Source organism: Berghia stephanieae, chromosome 11 (assembly GCF_034508935.2).
Source record: "Berghia stephanieae isolate SIO BIC M18660-M18661 chromosome 11, UCSD_Bste_1.3, whole genome shotgun sequence".
In the NCBI taxonomy this organism is placed as follows: domain Eukaryota; kingdom Metazoa; phylum Mollusca; class Gastropoda; order Nudibranchia; family Aeolidiidae; genus Berghia; species Berghia stephanieae.
The window spans coordinates 13,255,948-13,277,627 of NC_088370.1; the positions used below are offsets into that span (position 1 = coordinate 13,255,948).

A 21,680-nucleotide genomic window follows, 5' to 3' on the forward strand; every position below is an offset into this window, starting at 1 on the left:
TTTTCCTGCCTTATAGGCTGTCTCGTAGCCTCCTGATAGGCTTGTCACTGGGCAGTGGATGACGATGTGGTCCATTGTCTCAGGGCCTCCTTGGCAATGACGGCATGCATCTGATTCTCTCAGATTCCATCTATGCATGTTAGCTGCGGTTCTGCCATGTCCTGTCAAAATGCGGTTGGAGGTGACCCAGAATTTCGGCTATTGCAGAGAAAGCCAGGTGTTCTTTCTGTTGGGTCGGGTATGATATCGCCTCCCCTGGGGCTGTCTTGGTTCCACATCGACGTCATTCCTCTTTCACGTTGAAATGTTGTCTTGAAGTTTTAAAAGGTTTCCTTGATTTCAGTCTTGACGTTGCTAGGGCTTCTTCTAGGACCTCCTTCAATGGGACCCTGTCAGTGACCTCCTCAATTTTGGCATGCATTCTTTGGTTTAATTCTTGTCTTCTGATATCAGGCGGTGCTATGCCACATAGTGTTGGGAGCCATTGGGTTGGGGTTGACTTGAGGCATCCTGTTATGATCCTCATTGATTCTCTTAGCCTACTTACCTAGCGGTATCGTACAACTTGAATCTTTGGCCTCGGGTTTTAAAGACTTGCTCTTTGGTCCTACTCCGACCTACACGGTATACCATGTCATCCACCTGACCACACGAGGAATAAAGAATAGAAAACCAAGATAGCATTGGGAGATGGGAAGCCTCTTTACTCACATTCTCTCACCGGACTCAGGTGTAAAATGAGTATCTGGCCGTTTACAGCGTTGTCTCTGTCCGAAAAAAAATTTTGTAACATCGACTACCAGGAGTCATGTCCCGTCCTAAATTAATGTTAAATGGTGCTGTTGGTCAGGGACCCCTTGTAAAGCGCTTTGAGCACATTTTGTGGATATTGCTCTATGTAAAAGCTCAATTTAGAATTTATGGGAAGGGGAGGGGGGGGGGGTTGACGGTCCCGATACCTGAGTAATAGAGTACTCGTCACACATGCATAGAAAAAAATAGAGTTTTTATATAGCGAAATATCCACTACAAGTGCTCAAAGCGCTTTACAAGGGGTCCCTGGCCAACAACAACACTTAACAAGAAGGACTAGACATGACGCCTGTTAGGCGATATTACAGCTTTTTCCGACAGAGACAACGCTGTTAACGCCCAGGTACTCATTTTACACATGAGTACGGTGAGAGAATGTGAGTAAAGAGCCATTTCCAAGGACTCAACTATGCGCCGAGCGAGGCCCGAACCTAGGACCTTCCGATCCGAAACGAGTGTCATACCACAAGATCACATACCCCCACAAGGACTGGTATCGAATCCGGGTATTGTGAGTTTTTGATCCTTTTGTTCACAGAGAAGTAATCGGGAGGCTGGGATTGTTTGTTTTTTGTTTTAAGGGTTTTACGGCGCTTGCAACACATTAAGGTCATATCAGCGCCAGTAAAAAGGAAGAAAAATTGGGTAGTAAAAAGTCTAGAATTACAATTTAAGCACAAAAGAAAAGGTAAGACAAATGGGAATTGGTTCAAATAGGGAACAGATGTAGATTCCACGAGCACACCTTCAAAATACTTAGTTTCAGATCACCTAAAAGTCTCATCCAGACACAAGCACAGTCCCAACTAAGAGGAACACACTCAAATGTTACCAATCATATAATATAATATGTAAACTAAACATAATACAATGCATAACAGAGATTTACAAGGAAAAAAATATCAACTCCCAAAACCATAACTATACATTCGACTGTTTCCCTCTCAGCCAAGGACTCCGACCAAGGTCAGGACAAAACCAAGCAATCTCATTCCAAGACAAAGACAGAAAGCAATTGGAAAACAGATAAGAGGGGATAGAAGACACAGCAAGTACTTCCCTGCCCGCTAGGGGAGGTAGGGAAGCTGGGATTGTTTGATATGGCGGAAAATACTTTGTGTTAGACTAACGACCCATACAAAGAGTTCAATGAAATGTCTTCTGCCCGCTAAACACAACAGGAACCAAGATAAACTTCACTTTCGTGGGGATTACGACTCCAACCAACTACTTTTCATATGTCCAAAAGAGTCTATACTGCCCCTCCTCCCCCACCCCACACACCTTTCCTAAAAAAAGGGAAGAATGGGACATAATGAATTCAAAATAAAGGAACTATTTATATATCAACAGGGCGTTTGGGATGTAGAAAAAATACACTTCAGCAACAACTCGGCTACTATTTGTCTTAATCTCCCTCCTTCATCGCCTCCTTCTCCCCTTCATCCTCACTCACTTCCTCTAATCCTACTCCTCATTCCCCTCCTCGTCGTCGTCGTCGTCCTCCTCCTCCTCCTCCTCCTCCTCCTCCTCCTCCTCTCCACTACTACTACTACTACTACTACTACTACTACTACTACTACTACTACTCTACTACTACTACTACTACTACTACTACTACTACTTCTACTACTACTACTACTACTACTACTACTACTACTACTACTACTACTACTACTACTACTACTACTACTACTACTACTACTACAAGCGCCGATAGCTGATGTCCCTTCAACATAATATTTCTAAGCTTCAAAATTTAATTTCAAATCTTTGCTAGGCAGAAATATCTAACATGAGTATAAACTTACCGGCACTAGCGTCGAGTGAGGTATATCTCTTTTGATAGGATTGCAAAGTATTCGATAGTTCCATTGGGCATAGATGGGCTCCCCTAGAAAAATTATTTGAAAAGATGAAAACAACAATTTTATGGAAAATAGCAACAAAAAGAAAGAATAATTGAAATTACCTGATAATTCTATAACTAACAATGTGACATTGAATGCAAGCTTAAATTTAAGATACGAAAACAGATAAAATGGACGTTTTGGGTTTCCCCTTTATCAACAAAACAGGATGAATAACACTACAGACGAATGAGATAATGTGGTAGTGGCGTTGTTAAGATGATTCATCTTAACAACGCCACTGCCACATAATCTCATTCATTCAACGACTACTATAACTACCACTACTATTTTTAATATTTTACTACTACTACTACTACCACTACTACAACTACTACTACTACTATTACTACTACTACTACTACTACTACTACTACTACTACTACTACTACTACTACTACTACTACTACTACTACTACTACTACTACTACAACTGTTTCTACTATTACTACTACTACTACTACTACTACTACTACTACTACTACTACTACTACTACTACTACTACTACTACTACTACTACTACTACTACTACTACTACTACTACTACTACTACTACTACTTCTACTTCTACTACTACTACTACTACTACTACTACTACTACTACTACTACTACTACTACTACTACGACAACGACGACGACGACGACTACTACTACTACTACAACAAGAACAACAACCCGACTATAATTCACCTGTTGTTTCATTCATCCCCATGATTGTCGTTGGAAGATAAGCAAAATTCTCACGACTGTTTTTCACTCCAGTGTAGGCCGCAAATCGTAGCTGCAAAATAAATGATAATGTTAATATAATAATATACTATTTATATTTGATAATGTGAATAAACTTTAAAAACATAAATATAATATGTGACACATCGTCTCAAAATGGTAATACATCGGATTGGTTTAGATTCTAAAAATTGAATGTATTGTAAATTTCTGAGGCTATGTGGGTCCAGGTATAACACTCGCTTTTGGATAGGAAGCTCCTGCTGGGTTCGAGCCTTGCTAGGGGCATAGTTCAGTTCTTGGAAAAGGCTCTTTACTAACATTCTTACACCGTATTCTGGTGTATAATGAGTACCTGGTCGTTAACAGCGTCGTGTCTGTCCAAAAAATGGCATTATCGCCTTACAGGCGTCATGTATCATTCTGCATGTAACGTGTTGCCGTTGGTCTGGGATCCTTTGTAAAGCATCTTGAGCACGTTTATTGGCTATTGCTCTCTATATACAAGATCAAGCTAAAGTACAAAACACGAGACTGAGGGTTAAGAGTTTAAGTTCCATTGTAATAGAAATCCTTCATAGACATAAACACTCTAAAGCCGGAGTTTATCTCGGTTTCTATAGCGTGAAATAGATCGTAGCAATAGGATTCAACAGACGTGACGTCATTTCCCTCGTAATGACGGGTAGTAATTCAGTAACGGGTTCTAAACTATCGGAACAATGGCGGACGTCCTTATGAAATACACTTCTCCGATGAGCATAAAAGTGTATCTAGAGGAGAAAAACATTATAAATCTGATCATGTTTTGACTTTTATACATTCTGATCACATGACATATGATAAAGTTCTAGCCAACATGAAGAATAAGAAGTACCGATTTTCTTTGTTTTGAACCAAGCTGCTCGTTGCTGGGCGGAAGTGACATCAGACTATTGAATCCTAATTCTTTTTATCATTGGATAGGCGTTATCTATAGTCATCAATTTAGAAAATATATTGTTCCATCATCAAAACATGTCAGAAAGCCCGTCTACTTGGAATTGGCCATATTGTATTCATGGCACTGAACTAACAGTAACGAAGAAACCCTATCGAACAGGACACAATAGACTAAGAGGACATATGTTTACAAAGCTAGGTATTGGAACAACCCCTTATTGCCCATGTGGAACCGACCATGAAACCACTTTACGTGTGCTTATGGATTGCCCAGTATACAACGTGCAACGTTCGAACCACTGGGTCACTCCTACAACACTCAACACAAAGCTCTATGGTGAGGCTGAGGACCTAAAGCGGACCACAGACTTCATAGAAGATATCGGACTGCAGCCATAGATGTCCATCAAAGGAACGAAGAAGAAGAAGAAGAAGAAGACTAAAGAAATTCATTGATATTTAACTACTTAAAAACTTGAGCTTTATATATATAGCAATATCCAATAAACCTGCTCAAGGCGCTATACAAAGGGTCCCCGACCAACAGCAACACGTAACATATAGAACGAGACGTGACGCCTGTCAGGCTATAGAACACTATTTTTTTTCGGACAGAGACAACGCTGTTTACGGCCAGGTACTCATTTAACACATGAGTACGGAGACATAATGTGAGTAAATAGCCTTTTCCAAGGACTCAACTATGCGCCTAGCGAGGCTCGAACCCAGGACCTTCCGATCCGAAAGCGAGTGTCATCCACATAGAGCACATAGCTCCACAAAGAAATCCTATCGACTAAAGAAATTCAATACGGATGGATATTTAAGTACTTTCAAACTGTTAGGTGAAATCAAAAGGTCCTAACACTACTTTACAATTTTCAAAATTAATGTGTTGGTTGACTTTTCTCCGTTTGGTTTGTGTATAATATTCACATTTCGTTGATTAGGGGACGCTGGCCAATCTTTTTTTAAAATGTTGTAACATTCAAAAGTCATTGGAAATCGACAAATATCGTCTGTCCTTTCTTGATGCTATTTCACCTTTTAGCCTCGTCCCATTGCTCCGCAAAAATGGTTTGTATAGATAGAATGAAGTTGACGTCATTCGGGTCTTTGTTATTTTTTTTTTGCCATCCACCTTTATGAGTAATTCTCACTTAACTGTATTATCCAGACTATAAAAGTTCATGGTCTGTTATACTTCCTTATGGCAATGTTGTGAGATTCTTAGCCAAGCGCATACTATCTATAAGTGCGGGGCGGTCCTTGGCAAGCTTAAGGACCACGGTCCTACGGTCCCTGGGAAATGAAAACCGCAAGGACCGGTCCTAGGACCGGCGGTCCTTTTCGACATTGAACATTCCTGAGAGTCCGTTTTGACCTTTGGGACCATGGGATCGTTCATTCTTGAACCGTTAAAGACCGCTACACGATGAAAACCGTGGTCTACAGGAGTAAAACACACGGAGTAGTCACACTCATTTCAAATTGTAACCTAATTAGAGAAGAGGGGTGATGCCTTCTTTATTTGATCACAGTACTTCATTGTTACTTCGATAATTTAGCGTGAATAAAATTTGAAATTTATCCCCATTAACGGAGATAATGGAATCACCCAAGGCGTTGATCGAGTTGTTCGTGGCGTTTATACACACACGTAACTCCTACCCCCCCCCCCCCCCCCCCACACACACACACATGAGAGGGCAGCGAGCATTGAAGAGTAAGAGAGAGACGTGAAGTTATAATAAGAGGGGGTGGATGCGGTAATAAGTAATAAGTAATAAGTGGGGTCGATGGTGACTTTTCGCCAGATCTAACAAACCCAGCTACCCATTCACTGCTGAGTAGACAGTGATTCAGAAAAAAACTCGACTGCACCCGGGATCGATCCTGGCCCTTTGCGTATAAAGAGAGTGCTCTATCAACTGAGCTATCGGGGACCCCAAATATTCTATTGGACCTTTTAAAAATACAGACGTTATAACTGGTTTTTTTGGAAGGAAGAAACTAATGAAACTCATATTATTTGATTAGTTAAAACACCAAACGAAATTTTAATATTATTGTATTATTTTAAATGACAACAATGCGATAGAAAGGAGTGGCGACAAGAGATGGACAAAAGAAAACAAAAAATCAGACTTGCAACTTGCTAGGTTTGAGACACACACACACACACACACACACACACACACACATCTTTAGTAGTCACATACATTTCAAACAATAACCCATTAGAGAAGAGGGGTCATGCCTTCATCATAGATCATTGTCATTGCGATCATTATGGTGTAGTAAATTTTGAAATTTACCCCGTATAATGGAATCGTCCAAGGCGTGCGCCTCCTGTTCCCCCCATCTCACACACGAAAGGGCGGTTTGCGGAGTGGAGGGAGGTGGTCGTCTGCCTCTATGGTCGTCTGTGTCGTTTAGTGTATGGCAAAGGGGGGTGGGTGCGATTAATTAAGTGGGATGGGTGGTGATTGGTGGAAGATAGGCAAAGGACCGAGGCAACGAATCGCTGGGGAAGTAGTATGGCGCCAGACCGTTGAAAGGTGATAAGAAGTGAGGACCGCCGGCGGTCTTCCTCTTTGGGACCAGACCACGGTTCACAGCTAAAAGACCGTGGGACCGGTCCTCGGTCCGGTCCTCAGCGCGGCACTACTATCTATAGTTTCATTTTAGAATTTTTAAAATCAGTATCAAGTACTTACGAAGATATTGAGCAGTGAATACAACTACCGCCCATCCTTACGCCCATCCATAATAATTATTTTCATTGATATGGTCCTATTTTCAGAATTGTGAATAATCGATGAAAAATTAAGGTTGGCCTACAGTTGTTAGATCTTGCTCGTTGAAATATTCCCTACAGAAGATAATTCAGCTACGATCTCTTGCCAAGTGAGTGATGGTTATTCTTATCAATCCGCGATTCACTTATAAGATCAAATATGGGGATACCCCTCTCGAGCGCATGATGGGCGGCGCTCCTGTTTCGAGCCGAAATAAGTCCTGGCAACCCTTGTACGCAGCTTCCCTGACTAGGGACAGAGCTGCATGATATACAAGATGGAAGGCGGTTTGGACAAATTTGGTCCGTCGATGGGGTGGGAACATCGACTCCTCGAAACTGGGGGAGAAGTTGCCAGACTTTTCCACCAGCAGGAGGAAATACTGGGTGGTAGCGAACAAACTTCGGTCGAGGACCTGCCTCAAGGCACGTTCACTTTTTCAGTGGGGACTTGCCACCTGTCCAATATGTACCCGTTGTGGCCAAGAGCCCGAACCGCAGAGAATCTTGTTGAACGTTTCGTTGTGACGAAGCGACCGGATGGGTTTGCGACCGTACACGATTGCGGAGATGCCTTTGCGTCCTAGATAGCTCATCATAACATAGTAGTAGTGTGTTTCTTCGACTGCACTGCAATAATGGCAATTTGACCCCCCCCTCCCTCCCCCTAACTAAAAGACGTGAGATTTGCAGTCCTACTAACCATAAGACTATTTCAAATGACCAATCAGCAGTCGTTTTAACCTGTATTTAAACCAATGAATTGAGTGAAAGTATTGCGCAATCGTTGAATTATTGTTTTTATTCAACAACTACGTTTTTACTCTGCAATTAATAGACTTCTAGGGTTTTTTCAAAATTAGGGGTAGGAAAATACAATTGCTCTTCTAATTACTGTGTAAAAATATTGTTATAAATGTTCACAAATGGTGCGTTGACATTCGGCTACTTGGCATTATCTAAGCCCACGATGCATTACAGTCTCATACATTTATTCAATCCCATCCCAGTCATAATTTCTTTGATGTTATTTGTTCAGAATTTTCTTTACCTTCATCTCTTTCTTTTTCCTTCGAGAAAGCCTTTTTCTAGAGTGCCGTGTCTTCTGAAACGGGTAAAATATGATTGTTTTTTTTTTTCTTCTTTTCTTTATCGTTGAAAGTAATCCTTTTATTTTAACCCAAATGATTAAAAAATCTCGACTTTTTTTTCAGATTCAGATAATATCACCTGCTTTGTCCCAAATACTCAGTTAGAACCATTGACGTTTCAAAAAATAAATAAGGACTAAAATAGATAGAATCAGGTTGACGTCACTCGGGTCTTTGTTATTGTTTTTTTTTGCCATCCATGTTTATGAGTAATTCTTACTAAACTGTATTAACCAGATTTGAAAGTTCATGGTTAAACATAGTTTTGTGTTTTGATCCGCTATATTTCCGGAAGGACATGTATTAAGTTTTTTAGCCAAGCGCACACTACCTATACATATTCTAAAATAACGACGTTCGAATAACTTTGTCAAAACATTTCAAGCATGCAGGATAGCTCACTTGACTTTAAACCAACCATTATCATTGGCTCTTTGACGTACTTTTTCCTGCATATCCAGCATAGACTTGGCCTTTCACTGTCGGCAAGTTCTTCCATCTCCCCCTGGCGTGGTCCAGGCCTCCTCCATATAACGTAGGACGGGTTCGAAGTCCTTTGTCACTGGCCCTTTGACTTATTTCTGCATATCCAGTCTAGATGTGGCCTCCAAGTGATGCCTTTCATTGCCGACAAGTTCTTCCATCCCCTCTGGCGTAGTTCAAGCCCCCTCCATATAACGCAGAACGGGTTTGAAGTACCTTATGACGAGGCCTTTAATTTATCTTTTCATGCATATCCAGCCAAGATTTGGCCTTCAAGTGATGCCTTTAACTGTCGGCAAGTTCTTCCAACCTATCTGGTATGGTCCGGGCTCCCTCCAAATAACACAGGACGGGCTTGAAATATTTCGTGTAGTCCCTGATGGAAGTGTTTTGTGTCTGGAAGGCTCGAAACCATTCACGCATCTCAGCGATTTGATCCTGCGGAATACATAGTATAGGAATTTGAATGGTTCACGTTTAGAGATAGTATGCGCATTGCTAAGAAGCTCATAACATTGCCATCCGGAAGTATAAGGGACCAACACACAAAACTGTGGGTATCCATGATAGTTTATAGTCTGCTTAATACAGTTCAGTGAGCATTACTCATAAACGCGGATAGCAAAAAACAATAACAATGACCTGAGTGACGTCATCTTCGAACTATCTATACAGCGCATTTCCACGGATATATGGTCTTGTGTTATGACATTCACTTTCGGATCGGAAGGTCCTGGGTTCGAGCGTCGCTCGGTGCATATTTTAATTTTTAGAAAAGACTTTACTCACAATCTCTCACCGTACTCAGGTGTAAAATGAGTACCTGGCCGTTAACAGCGTTGTCTCTGTCGGAAAAAAATTGTATTATCGCCTGACAGGCGTCATGTCTTGTTCTTTATGTTACGTATTGCTGTTGGTCAGGGACCCTTTGTAAAGTTCTTTGAGCATGTTTAGTGGATAATGCGCTATATATAAAACCTCAATTTTTTTAAAAATAAAAAATTACGTCTTGTTATCTGGTTCTGCGCTGATCAGTTTCTTTTTTTTTTGGTATTGGTTTAGCCTATAGATAGTATGCGCTTGGTTAAGAAGCTCACAACATTACCATCATGAAGTATAGATAGTACGAATATGACGCCACTCAGATCTTTGTTATTCTTTTTTGCCATCCACGTTTATGAGTAATACTCACTGAACTGTATGAACACGACTATAAACGTTCATGGATACACACAGTTTTGTTTGTGTGTTGGTCCGTTATGCTACCGGATGGCAATGTTCTGAGCTTCTTAGCCAAGCGCATACGTGCGTGGACACTAAAAGGATTAAAATATTTAACAACAACAAACCTTGGGTCAACAAACGAGTTAAGTTATTTATAAATATGAAGAAAATCGCTCATATGAGTGGGGACAAAAACAAGCAGCACGAGGCAGAAAAACAATTAAAGAGGGTAATTTATGAAGAAAAACGTAAATATAAAGATAAAATGGAAACAAACCTTAAAAATTCAAATGCATCGCAGGCGTGGAGGATGATTAAAGAAATGGGTGGCGTTAACAACAAAAAGACAGATTTTAACAATGACACACATATGAATATCGAGGAATTAAATAAGTTTTACTGTCGATTCGACACCATTGACAACGTACTTTCAAAAATTAATATCATAACAAAAAATACGTCTCCTCCGCCAGAAATCGAAGAAGAGGCGGTCATCAATGTTCTTAAATTATGTAAAAGAAAAAAGCACCAGGTCCAGATGGACTTAGTGGGGAACTCATTTCAAACTGTAACAACCAACTAGCTGTCCCTTTCTTGCCTATTTTCCAACGTTCAATAGATGAACAGAAAATCCCAATTATATGGAAAACATCGACTATAATTCCAGTACCCAAAAAGAATCCACCAACTCAGCTGAATGATTATAGACCTGTTGCTTTAACATCAATTATTATGAAATGTCTGGAAAAGATTCTGAAAAGAGAGCTGTTGCAATTTATATATGACCAACACATACTTGATCCATATCAGTTTGCCTACCAACAAAATCTTAGTGTGGAAGACGCACTCCTCACAGTGATGCATTCAATATCAAATCACTTGGATGTTTCACCCGCCAACTACTGCCGAATCCTATACGTCGATTTTTCGTCTGCCTTTAATGCCATGAAAACCAACATATTAATTAGTAAACTGCATGCTCTAAACCTTCCCCATTACCTCATCAACTGGTATAACAACTTTCTCATCGATCGCCCCCAACATGTCAGAGTAGGCTCAAATATATCATCAGTAAAAACTCTTTCAAACGGATGCCCACAAGGGTGTGTAAGCTCACCTCTACTTTACATCCTCTATACAAACGATTGTGTGGCTAGCTTTGATAACTGCCAACTCATCAAGTATGCTGATGACACCGCAATACTCGGCCTGCTCAATGATTCCGTCTCCGAATTTAAATACACTGAGCAAGTTAGTAAATTCAGCAAATGGTGTGCCGATAACTGTCTAGAGCTCAATGTAACAAAAACAAAGGAACAACTGTTTGATCACAGAAAAATAGGAAAAAGAGCAAGACAAATAACAAAAATTAACAATCAGGCGGTTGAAACTGTTGAAACGTTTAAATACCTTGGTGTAATTATAGATAACAGTCTAAGATTTGAATCGCACACCAACAATGTCATCAAAAAATGTAACCAGCGCTTGTATATACTCAGAAAATTAAGGTCTTTCAATGTGAACAGAAAGACCATGATACAAATCTACAAGTCATTAATATTGAGTATCGTTTCGTTTGGCATCACAACGTGGTATGGAAGCTGTGGAACAAAAGAAAAATCCAAACTACATAGAACCCTCAGAGAGGCTTCAAAAATAATTAACACAGACCTTAGAAGCCTTGACACAACTTATATTAATGCAGTTGAGAAGAAATCTTTTAACATTATCAACGAAAAGAGGCATCCGCTGAACGAAAAATTCCAACTTCTGCGCTCCGGAAGACGGTATCTAGAAGCAAAATGTCGGACAAATCGACATAAGACAACCTTCATTCCAACCGCCATAAAATTAATTAACAAATCTTCTGTGGAAAAATGAGACAACCAATGAAAATAACGAGAAGCAGTGTCGTGAATCATCATCATCGACATTGCCGCCGTCGTTATCATCATCATCATCATCATCATCATCATCATCATCATCATCATCATCATCATCATCATCATCATCATTATCGTAGTCATCATCATCATCATCATCATCATCATCATCATCATCATCATCATCATCATCACAATCATTGCCATCTTCTTCTTAATATAAGACACTATATTTATAATATGGTTATCTGCTGTCCCAGCAAATATATCGTATCGTTCTATCTGTCTGTGTGTGTGTCTGTGTGTATGTATATATGTATGTATGTATGTATGTATGTATGTATGTATGTATGTATGTATGTATGTATGTATGTATGTATGTATGTATGTATGAATGTAGGCATGCATATACGATGATATGCTGGTTTGTATGTATGTCTGCATGTATGTATGTATGTATGTATGTATGTATGTATGTATGTATGTATGTATGTATGTATGTATGTATGTATATGTGTTTGTATGTACGCTCATTTCTTTTGTATACACGTGTAGAAACAATGTGCAAGCGTGTATGTTCGTGTATGGCTGTGTCTGTATTTGTAAATGTGTTGATGTTCATACCATGAACCAAACTGAGCATTGTTTACCTCACATGAATTGCCTTTAATTTGGACAATAAAGATTATTATTATTATTATTATTATTATTATTATACTATCTATAAGGGACCAACACACAAAACTCTGTGTAATCATGAACTTGATAATACAGTTTAGTGAGAAATACTCATAAATGTGAGTGGCAGAAAAAAAAAACCAGTAACAAAGGCCTGAGTGACGCCAACTTTGATCTATCTATAGATAGAATGCGCGTGGCCAAGGAGTTCACAACATTGCCATCCGGAAGTATAACGGACCAACACATAAACTCTGTGTAAACATGAACTTTTATAGTCTGGTTAATACAGTTTAGTGAGAACAACTCACAAACGCGGATGGCAAAAACAATAACAAAGGCCTGATTGACGTCATCTGCATACTATCTATAGATAGTTCAAAGATGACGTCACTCATGTCTTTGTTATTGTTTTTGCCATCCGCGTTTATGAGTACTTCTCACTAAACTGTATTAACCTGACTATAAACCTTCAAGGTTACACAAAGTTTGTGTGTTGGTCCGTTATAATTCCGGATGGCAATGGTGTGAACTTCTTAGCCAAGTGCATACTATCTATAGATAGAATGAAGATGACGTCACACATGCCTTTGTTATTGTTTTTTGCCATCCGCGTTTGTGAGTTGTTCTCACTAAACTGTATTAACCAGACTATAAAAGTTCATGGTTACACAGAGTTTTGTGTGTTGGTCCGTTATACTTCCGGATGGCAATGTTGTGAACTCCTTGGACAAGTGCATTCTATCTATAGATAGTATGCGCTTGGCTAAGAAGCTCACAACATTTTCACTCGGAAGTATAAGGGACCAACACAAAAAACTATATGTAACCATGAAGGTTTATAGTTAATACAGTTTAGTGAGAAGTACTCATAAACGCGGATGGCAAAAACAATAACAAATGCCTGAGTGACGTCATCCGCATACTATCTATATCAGTGAGAACTTATCACCAACAACAAAGAGCTGAGTAACGTCAACTTCGTTCCTTCTATAAAGCACATTCATTCTTACTTCGAGAGTTCCCTTGACTTCAGGGGGAACTCCCGGGAAGGGGATCTGTTCAGTCGCACCGTACTCTCTTGAGTTTGTGGCTGGCATGATGAGCTTGTAGTCATTGTGACGTGTACGGAAGTGCACGCCGTTCATTGTGACCATGACCTCTCCCATACCTGAAACACGATTAGATTGAACATTTTGGGTAAAATGAATGAGAATAAAAGCAAGGAGAATATTATAGCGCAATATCTACTAAACGTGCTCAATGCGCTTTACCAACAGCAACATATAAAATGTAGACAGGACATAACGCCTGTTAGGCGATATTACATTTATTTTGGACAGACAACACTGTTAACGGCCAGGTACTCATTTTACACCCGAGAAAAGGTTAAATATCACGATACTTTATTGGTAACTTTCAACGGAGAGGGTGCAAGAATAGCCCAACGCTTCATCGGTGGGGTCTTTCTGACTGTCCAACATGTACCTCTGTGGGCAAGAACCTGAGACAGCAGAGCATCTCGTCGAACGGTGTGTCGTGACGATGCTACCGGGCGGGTTTGCGACGGACCGGACCGGACTTTGCTGATTGGGTCGATCGTCATAACATAGTAGTGTGAGAACCATAAGAGGCTGCTGCCAAGCCAGTGGGTCATAAAAGGCGACTAATGGTGTATGACTCCCCCTATTTGAGTCACCCGGCCATCCAGGTTGGGGGTTGTCGAAGGGTTAACTAGAGATTTTTGCTACATTTTTAAATTAGAAAAAAATGTATTAAAAATAGCATGTACATAGATAGTTTTTTTCAACTACCATTAACATGTAAAAACTAAAAACATTAGCTTTGATACTACGCCTATAATTTGTCTCAGAAAAAATGTAATAAAATAGGCATGGGGTAAAAGTAACCCGGGTAAACTACGGATATAGTCGGTGTTTGTGTTGAGTGAGTTAATAGGCCTTCCATAAACATAGACGGACGAGTGGCACACAGACAAAAATGGCTGAAGGGAATTGCTTTGAGTGTATAGGGATTTGCTTTGAACAAGTTGGTAGTTGCTTTGAGCATGTAGAGAGTTGCTTTGAACATGAAGGGTGTTGCTTAGAGTTGTAGAGTGCTGTTTTGAACATAAAGGGTGTTGCTTAGAGCATATAGAGTGTTGCTTTGAACATAAAGGGTGTTGCTTAGAGTATGTAGAGTGCTGTTTTGAACATAAAGGGTGTTGCTTTGAGCATATAGAGTGTTGCTTTGAACATAAAGGGTGTTGCTTAGAGTATTTTTCGATTTCTTTGAATAGCGGGGAGACAGCGTGGCCCAGCTGGACGTTCTTTGCTTCGTACCCAAAAGGTACCTAGTTCGACTCCCCGCCTCGTTGTGTGGCCTTGAGCAAGTCACCACGCCTTAGCTCTTTAGCAGTGCTGCACTGCGACTGACGTCTGGTAAATTCCAGTCTTCCCTTGGAATAGACCCTACAGACAGATTTCCCATTAGGGATGAATAAAGGGAGTTTATTTTATTTTTATTTTAATTTTTTTAACATAAATTTTGTTGCTCTGAGCATGTAGAGAGTCACTTTAATCATAAAGGGTGTTGCTTTGAGCCTGGAGAGAGTTGCTTTTTACATAAATGGTGTTACTTTAAACATGTAGAGAGTTCCTTTGAACATAAAGGTTGTTGCTTTTGAATATAAAGGGTGTTAACTTTGAGCCTGTAGAGTCCCTTTGAACATAAAGGGTGTTACTTTGAGAATGTAGAGTGTTGCTTTGAACATAAAGGGTGTTACTTTGAGAATGTAGAGAGTTCCTTTGAACATAAAGGTTGTTACTTTGAGTATGTAGAGTGTTGCTTTGAACATAAAGGGTGTTGCTTTGAACATAAAGAGTGTTGCTTTGAACATAAAGAGTGTTGCTTTGAACATAAAGGGTGTTTTTTTAACATAAAGGGTGTTACTTTGAACATAAAGGGTGTTGCTTTGAACATAAAGGGTGTTGCTTTGAACATAAAGAGTGTTGCTTTGAACATAAAGAGTGTTGCTTTGAACATAAAGGGTGTTTTTTTAACATAAAGGGTGTTACTTTGAGTATGTAGAGTGTTGCTTTGAACATAAAGGGTGTTGCTTGGGAGTCGAGTTGAGCATTTCTGTGCTAGCCACAGAGGGATTTTAAATTTAAAGTAATCAGAAATGTAAAAGTTAAGTTTCTATCATTTGCAGCCCATCGCCTCGAAACGGCTTTATGTTGGTATGGTTCATCTACTTACCTAACGTAGAGTTGTAGTTGGCATGGTCGTGACAAGCATTTACGCCATCCCCTATACTGGAACTGCTTTGATAATTTTTGAGTCCTCTGTTTTGACCACGAATCACTCGAATACCCGAATCAAAATGACTTCTCAGGCTGGAATTCAGAATGTTAACATGTATTGTATATTAATAAGTGAGTAAATAAATATATTATAGTCGTTTACAAAAGAAACTAGATAGTTTGTTTTCGCTAATAGTTTGATACCTGTTGGAACAAATACAATGACATATACATATTTGGAAACTAGACAAAACTAGTTTCCTTAGGGTATAGTTGATTGATTTTGTGTAAACTTTTAAAAATTTCCCAGATGTTTAAAACCTGTCATTAAGAATCGATTTTGCAAAATCTCGCGCAAAATTGAAATCAGAACACATAACGCACTTCTTTATTTCTATGTCCATCCGTAGAATTGATCAGGGTCACAACTTTTTGCCTCATTGATGATGTTAGCTGATGGACCGTATCTGCTGGTATATCATTTAAGATTGGATTTTGCCTGTCGAGCGTACATTGTAATTTGTACAGCATTCTTGTCCACTCAAAAAATATTTTTAGCTTTCTTTTCATAGCAGTCCCACCTTTGTTCAATTGGGTTCATGTCTGGAGTCTTTGGTTGATAGGTATTGGCTCAGTTTTTCTACCGCCAATGAACATTGTGCGGCTATGTGGTCTAGTGGTATGACTCTCGCTTTTGGATCGGAAGGTCCTGGGTTCGAGCCTCGCGCTCGGCGCATAGTTGAGTCCTTGGAAAAGGCTCTTTACTCATATTCTCTCACCGTACTCAGGTGTAGAATGAGTACCTGGCCATTAACAGCCTTGTCTTTGTCCGAAAAATAGTAATATCGCCTAACAGGCGGCATGTCCCGTCCTATATTTTAAATGTTGCTGTTGACCAGGGGCCCCTTGTAAAGCGCTTTGAGCACATTTAGTGGATATTGCGCTATATAAAGCTCAAATAAAAAAAAAATAAAAAAACACTCCCCAGGCTATCACAGATCCCTAATATTTACTCGTCTTGTTTCTTCAGTAATGATTTCGTCATTTTGAAACGGTCACCTTGACGTCGATAGCACGAAATTCGTTTGTCTCTGGGCTCAACTTCAAAAATCGAATTCGTCCGTAAACAAAATGCCGTCCCACAGATTCTGATCCAAGTCCTAGTGTTCACGTGCCCCATCTCAGTCGAGCGACTTTGTGCAAAGGGGTCAGCTTTGGTCGAAAATGCTTCAACAATCGTAACGTCACTTCCCTCGTAATGACGCATGGTAACTTAGTAACTGGTTCTAAACTATCGGAAGAATGGCGGACGCCCTTATGAAATATTTCTTCAAGGAGCATAAAAGCGTATCCAGAGGAAAAAAAAAACATTATAAATCTGACCATGTTTTGACTTTTACACATTCTGATCACAAGACATATGAAAAGTTCTAGCCAGCATAAAGAATAAAAAGTACAGATTTTCTTTGTTTAGAACCACGATGGCCGCCATTGCTGGGCGACGTGACATCAGACTATTGAATCCAATTACAGGTTTGTGACCAAATCAAGCTCACTGAGCGGCAACAGTTGCTTTTTAACTCTCCCTTTACCAGCCATTTTCAGGACTTTACCCAAAACTGTACACCCAACACAAAAATATATTTTTTATCACTCAAACACAATAGCAGTAAAGTTCTTGCGATAAATAATTTCTTTAACAAAACATGTTCTACAACACACAGTTAATTTTATTTGAATTTTATGATGTACAAGAGAAATTTGAATAAGAAAAATGTTGGTTGAATCGTAACAAATGTGACGATTTTCCTATAGTTGGTAAGGAGAGGGTTAGAAAAGAATACATAATATCTGAAATTTTATTTTTGGTGATCTTTTACAACATAACTTTGGTACCGATCTGTTTAGCGGTGCGCATAATCTGCTCCTGACTTGTGACAATAAAGGCATGTGATACATCAACAGAAAGAAAAAAAATTGTCTACTTCTTTAAGATATATCTATACGCCGTACTAATATGTTTTCTCTTATGCGAAATGATAGCAAATATAAACGGTCTAGTTTCTTTTGTAAACGCAGAATTTAATGAATGTATAGTACTTAGATGAATAACTAAATCATAAATAAATACAGAGATCCTCTAATAATTTTGGAATCCTTTACTTTCACCACAAACCACTCGAATACCACAATGAAAATGACTCCTTTGCCTGAAATTCAGTATGGTAATATAATTTTTTTAAAAACATTGAGCTTTTATATAGCGCAATATTCACTAAACGTGCTCAAAGCGCTTTACAAGGGGTCCCTGGTCAACAGCAACATTTAGCATGTAGGACAGGACATAACGCCTGTTAGGCGATATTACAATTTTTCGGACAAAGACAACGCTGTTAACGGCCAGGTACTCATTTTACACCTGAGTACGGTGGGAGAATGTGAGTAAAGAGCCTTTTCCAAGGACTCAACTATGCGCCGAGCGCGAGGTTCGAACCCACGACCTTCCGATCCGAAACGAGTGTCATACCACTAGACCACATAGCCGCATATTAAGTGCTTAAGTGAATAAATAAATACTGCATAAATAAATAAACATATAAATAAATGTTTTAACAAATAATATTATATGAATAAGTACAGTTGGATCTCTCTAATCGGGAAATGTCTGTGGCAGCAAGATCGTCCCGATTAGCCGTTTTAACGACTAGTCGATATCTGCTTGATATTTCAGTTGTCACACAAGTGTATATTTTAACATAATATTCTAATGACGCTGTTCTCTGCCAGTTACTAATTTTGCATCTATGTATAATGAGAGAAGTGTGTGTAAGACGCCTTTTCCAGGACTCAAATAATTTGGGTCTATAACAGTTTGGAATCGAACCAGGGACCCACAGGTCAGAATAAGTCAAGCGTCATCGTATATCCGGGCGAATAAGTTGCATGTCATCGTTTAAGTAAAAACACTAAAAAAACACAAGTGTGCGGTTATGGGGTCTAGTGGTATGAACACTCGCTTTTGGATCAGAAGGCCCTGGGTGCGAGCCTCGCTCGGCACATTGTTCAGTCCTTGAAAAGCGCTCTTTACTCACATTCTCTCATCGTACTCATGTGTAAAATGAGTACCTAGCCGTTAACAGCGTTGTCTCTGTTGGCCAAAAAAAAAAAAAAACCAAACTGTAAGCAGACGTCAAGTCTCGTTCTGCATGTTACGTGTGGCTCTAGGTCAAGGTCAAGGACCCTCTTTAGAGCGTTTTTGGGCACGTTTAGTGGATAATGCGCTATATATATAAAAGTATTTTTAAAGTTCTTACTTTTCCTCCATAGCAAACTGCTGCAGCATGGTTTGTCGCCCCAGATGGAACACGGTCTCCTTGATGTCTTCAATATTGGTCATAATCTCTTGAATGGTGTTCGATAATGCGTCCAGTAAGGGCTGAATGGTATCCTGTTTTTCATTTGCACTGCACTGGGAAGCCACCAGGCATATCAGCATCAGAAAGGGCAGGGACTGTTTGGAAGACAAATAAAATGATCGTTTATTTAGCGCAATATCCACAAATATGGCTCAAAGCGCTTTACAATGGGCCCCTAGCCAACAGCAACACTTCACATGTAAAACGAGACATGAGGCCTATTAGAAGTTATTGCAAGATTTCCGACAAGGACAACGCTGTTAACGCCCAGGCACTCATTTTACAAAGAGTAAAGACCCTTTTCTAAGGACTCGACTCTGCACCGCCCAGAGTGGGAATCGAACCCAGGAACTTTCGATCCGAAGGCGAGTGTCATACGACAAGACCCATTTCTGAACAAGGCAACTAATTGTCTCAATGCTATGGTTATAACAGGATTCAGTACAAGTCCTGTTGTCCTTAAATAAAAGCCATTAAGCGATGCATGTATGTTTTTATTGTTTTCGTTATTAGCTAAAGAATAGTTTTGAGTCCAAAACGTTCAATGATTAGTATTTTTGTTCTCTTTTGATGGTGTCTTATTCATTTTGCTTATTACCAATTACTTTAGCACGTCCACACATTTGAAGAGCCACTGCTTCCAAATCCCAGAAATATAAACAATATAAACAGGAAATGGACCCAAGGCACTCCTTCCATGACCACAACCCAACGACAAGTAGACTGAAGTCGAGAAAGAGCTTCATGACGGAAGAAAGCATCAACACTGACCATGCAGCTGTATACAGGCTTTCCACGTGGAGAGAGTGGGACAACCATGCAAATGAAGCTGTTGAAGATCCGAGAGAAGAACTGCCCTACGGAACTGAGCTCCCCGGAAATGAATGGGTAACATTGAACAGAGCAAGGGCACACATTGGGAGAACAGCTGGAAGCATGAAAAAGTGGGGACTGGCTGAGACTAGCGTGTGGACATGTGGATGCCCCGAGCAGACGATGGAGCACATCCTTAGAGAATGCCAGGATGGGCCCGGCTGCACTGATCATGCTCCACAGCTGCTGTGGAGTGGGTTCGGTGTTGGAACGACAAGATATGATGATGAACTTTAGCACCGCATCTATCTTGACATTGGAATTTATGATCTTCATAATATTTCTTCTTCTTCTTCTGCCGTTATGAATACCACATCTCCATGCATCGCGGTTCATAGCATCATCTTCCTCCAGGCCCAGTTCTTTCAAATCGTCCTTTATTCAACCATCTAGTCTTTAGGCGTCCCTTTTTCTCTTTCCGGTAATTGTATAGATAGTATGCGTTTGGCTCAGAAGCTCACAACCTTGCCATTCGGAATTATAACGGCGGACCATGAACTTTTATAGTCTAGATAATACAGTTAGGTGAGAATTACTCATAAACGAGGATGGAAAAAAGCAATAACAAAGATCTGAGTGACGTCAACTTCATACTATCTATATCCAAAACTTTTCCTCCCAGGTACTCCCTCTCTCGTCTCTTAACATGTCCGACCCATTTTAATCTATCTTCTCTCATCTTTATTGATACATACTTCTCTTCAGTCAACCTTCGAATTCGTTCATTTCTCACTTTATCTTTTTTTCTTCATAATATTTACCTTCATTTTATCCTTGACAGTCTTTACAGCTCCGCATCTAGAGTTTTTCACAGACTGGGTTAATTGTACTCAAACGACTCCTTAAAAGCGTCCATTTAGAGCTAGATATAGCATTCATTTCACAAACCCGATAAAAATTACTTGGACTACATCTTCTAAATGAATTAGTTGCATTTTTTTTCAATACGGGAAATAAAGTAACAACTAAATTACAAATTCTTGAACTCCATTATATATTGTTGATGCATTTTACTCCCCGGATATATAGACCACAACGATTATGCAAGTGGTAGTCTTCGTTAAGATATAATTTTATATTTAAGCCTTGTTAAGGCTCAAGTATTTTGTTTAATGGTGAGGCACGGAATTACCTAAAATGACCAAACATACAAGTCTTAAACCAAAACGCGAAATTTTCTGGAACAAAACCCCTAACAAATTCAACAAAGCACTAAGCTGATGTGATAAACGTTCATTTAGTTCGGTATGGAGTGTTTGTATTGGTAACACATCCAATGTTCAAAAGAGAAAGCCCAGCTTCAAAAAGTCATTTTATACAATGACAAAACTCGATAACCCATTGACACATTCACCAATGAACAGCGAGCTCTGTGTATGGATTTTTACTACGGTCCATCTAATAGCCTTCAACAGTCATGACGTCACTTCCCTGGCACTGACGCATGGTAACTTAATAACTGGCTCTAAAC

General features: G+C 39.7%; 2 protein-coding genes across 2 annotated transcripts in view; both read right to left on the reverse strand.

Moving 5' to 3' along the window:
- The window catches only part of LOC144956338 (uncharacterized), a 26,962-nt gene extending 18,116 nt beyond the window's left edge, over positions 1-8,846 (reverse strand). The window contains exons 1-4 of the mRNA XM_078886835.1: positions 8,766-8,846; positions 3,416-3,506; positions 2,625-2,707; positions 548-642 (exon numbers count right to left, since the gene is read on the reverse strand). Coding sequence (XP_078742961.1) covers positions 548-642; positions 2,625-2,707; positions 3,416-3,506; positions 8,766-8,846 — 350 coding nt within the window. The remainder of the gene's footprint in view (positions 1-547; positions 643-2,624; positions 2,708-3,415; positions 3,507-8,765) is intronic.
- Positions 8,847-9,115: 269 nt separating this feature from the next.
- Positions 9,116-21,468, reverse strand: LOC144956339 (uncharacterized). The gene is made up of 5 exons (XM_078886836.1): positions 20,971-21,468; positions 19,235-19,431; positions 15,877-16,013; positions 13,629-13,786; positions 9,116-9,268 (listed from the first exon to the last, which is right to left on the reverse strand). The coding sequence occupies exons 1-5, from the start codon at positions 20,974-20,976 to the stop codon at positions 9,116-9,118; spliced, it is 651 nt and encodes a 216-aa protein (XP_078742962.1). The 5' UTR covers positions 20,977-21,468.
- Between the last annotated feature and the right edge of the window lie 212 nt (positions 21,469-21,680).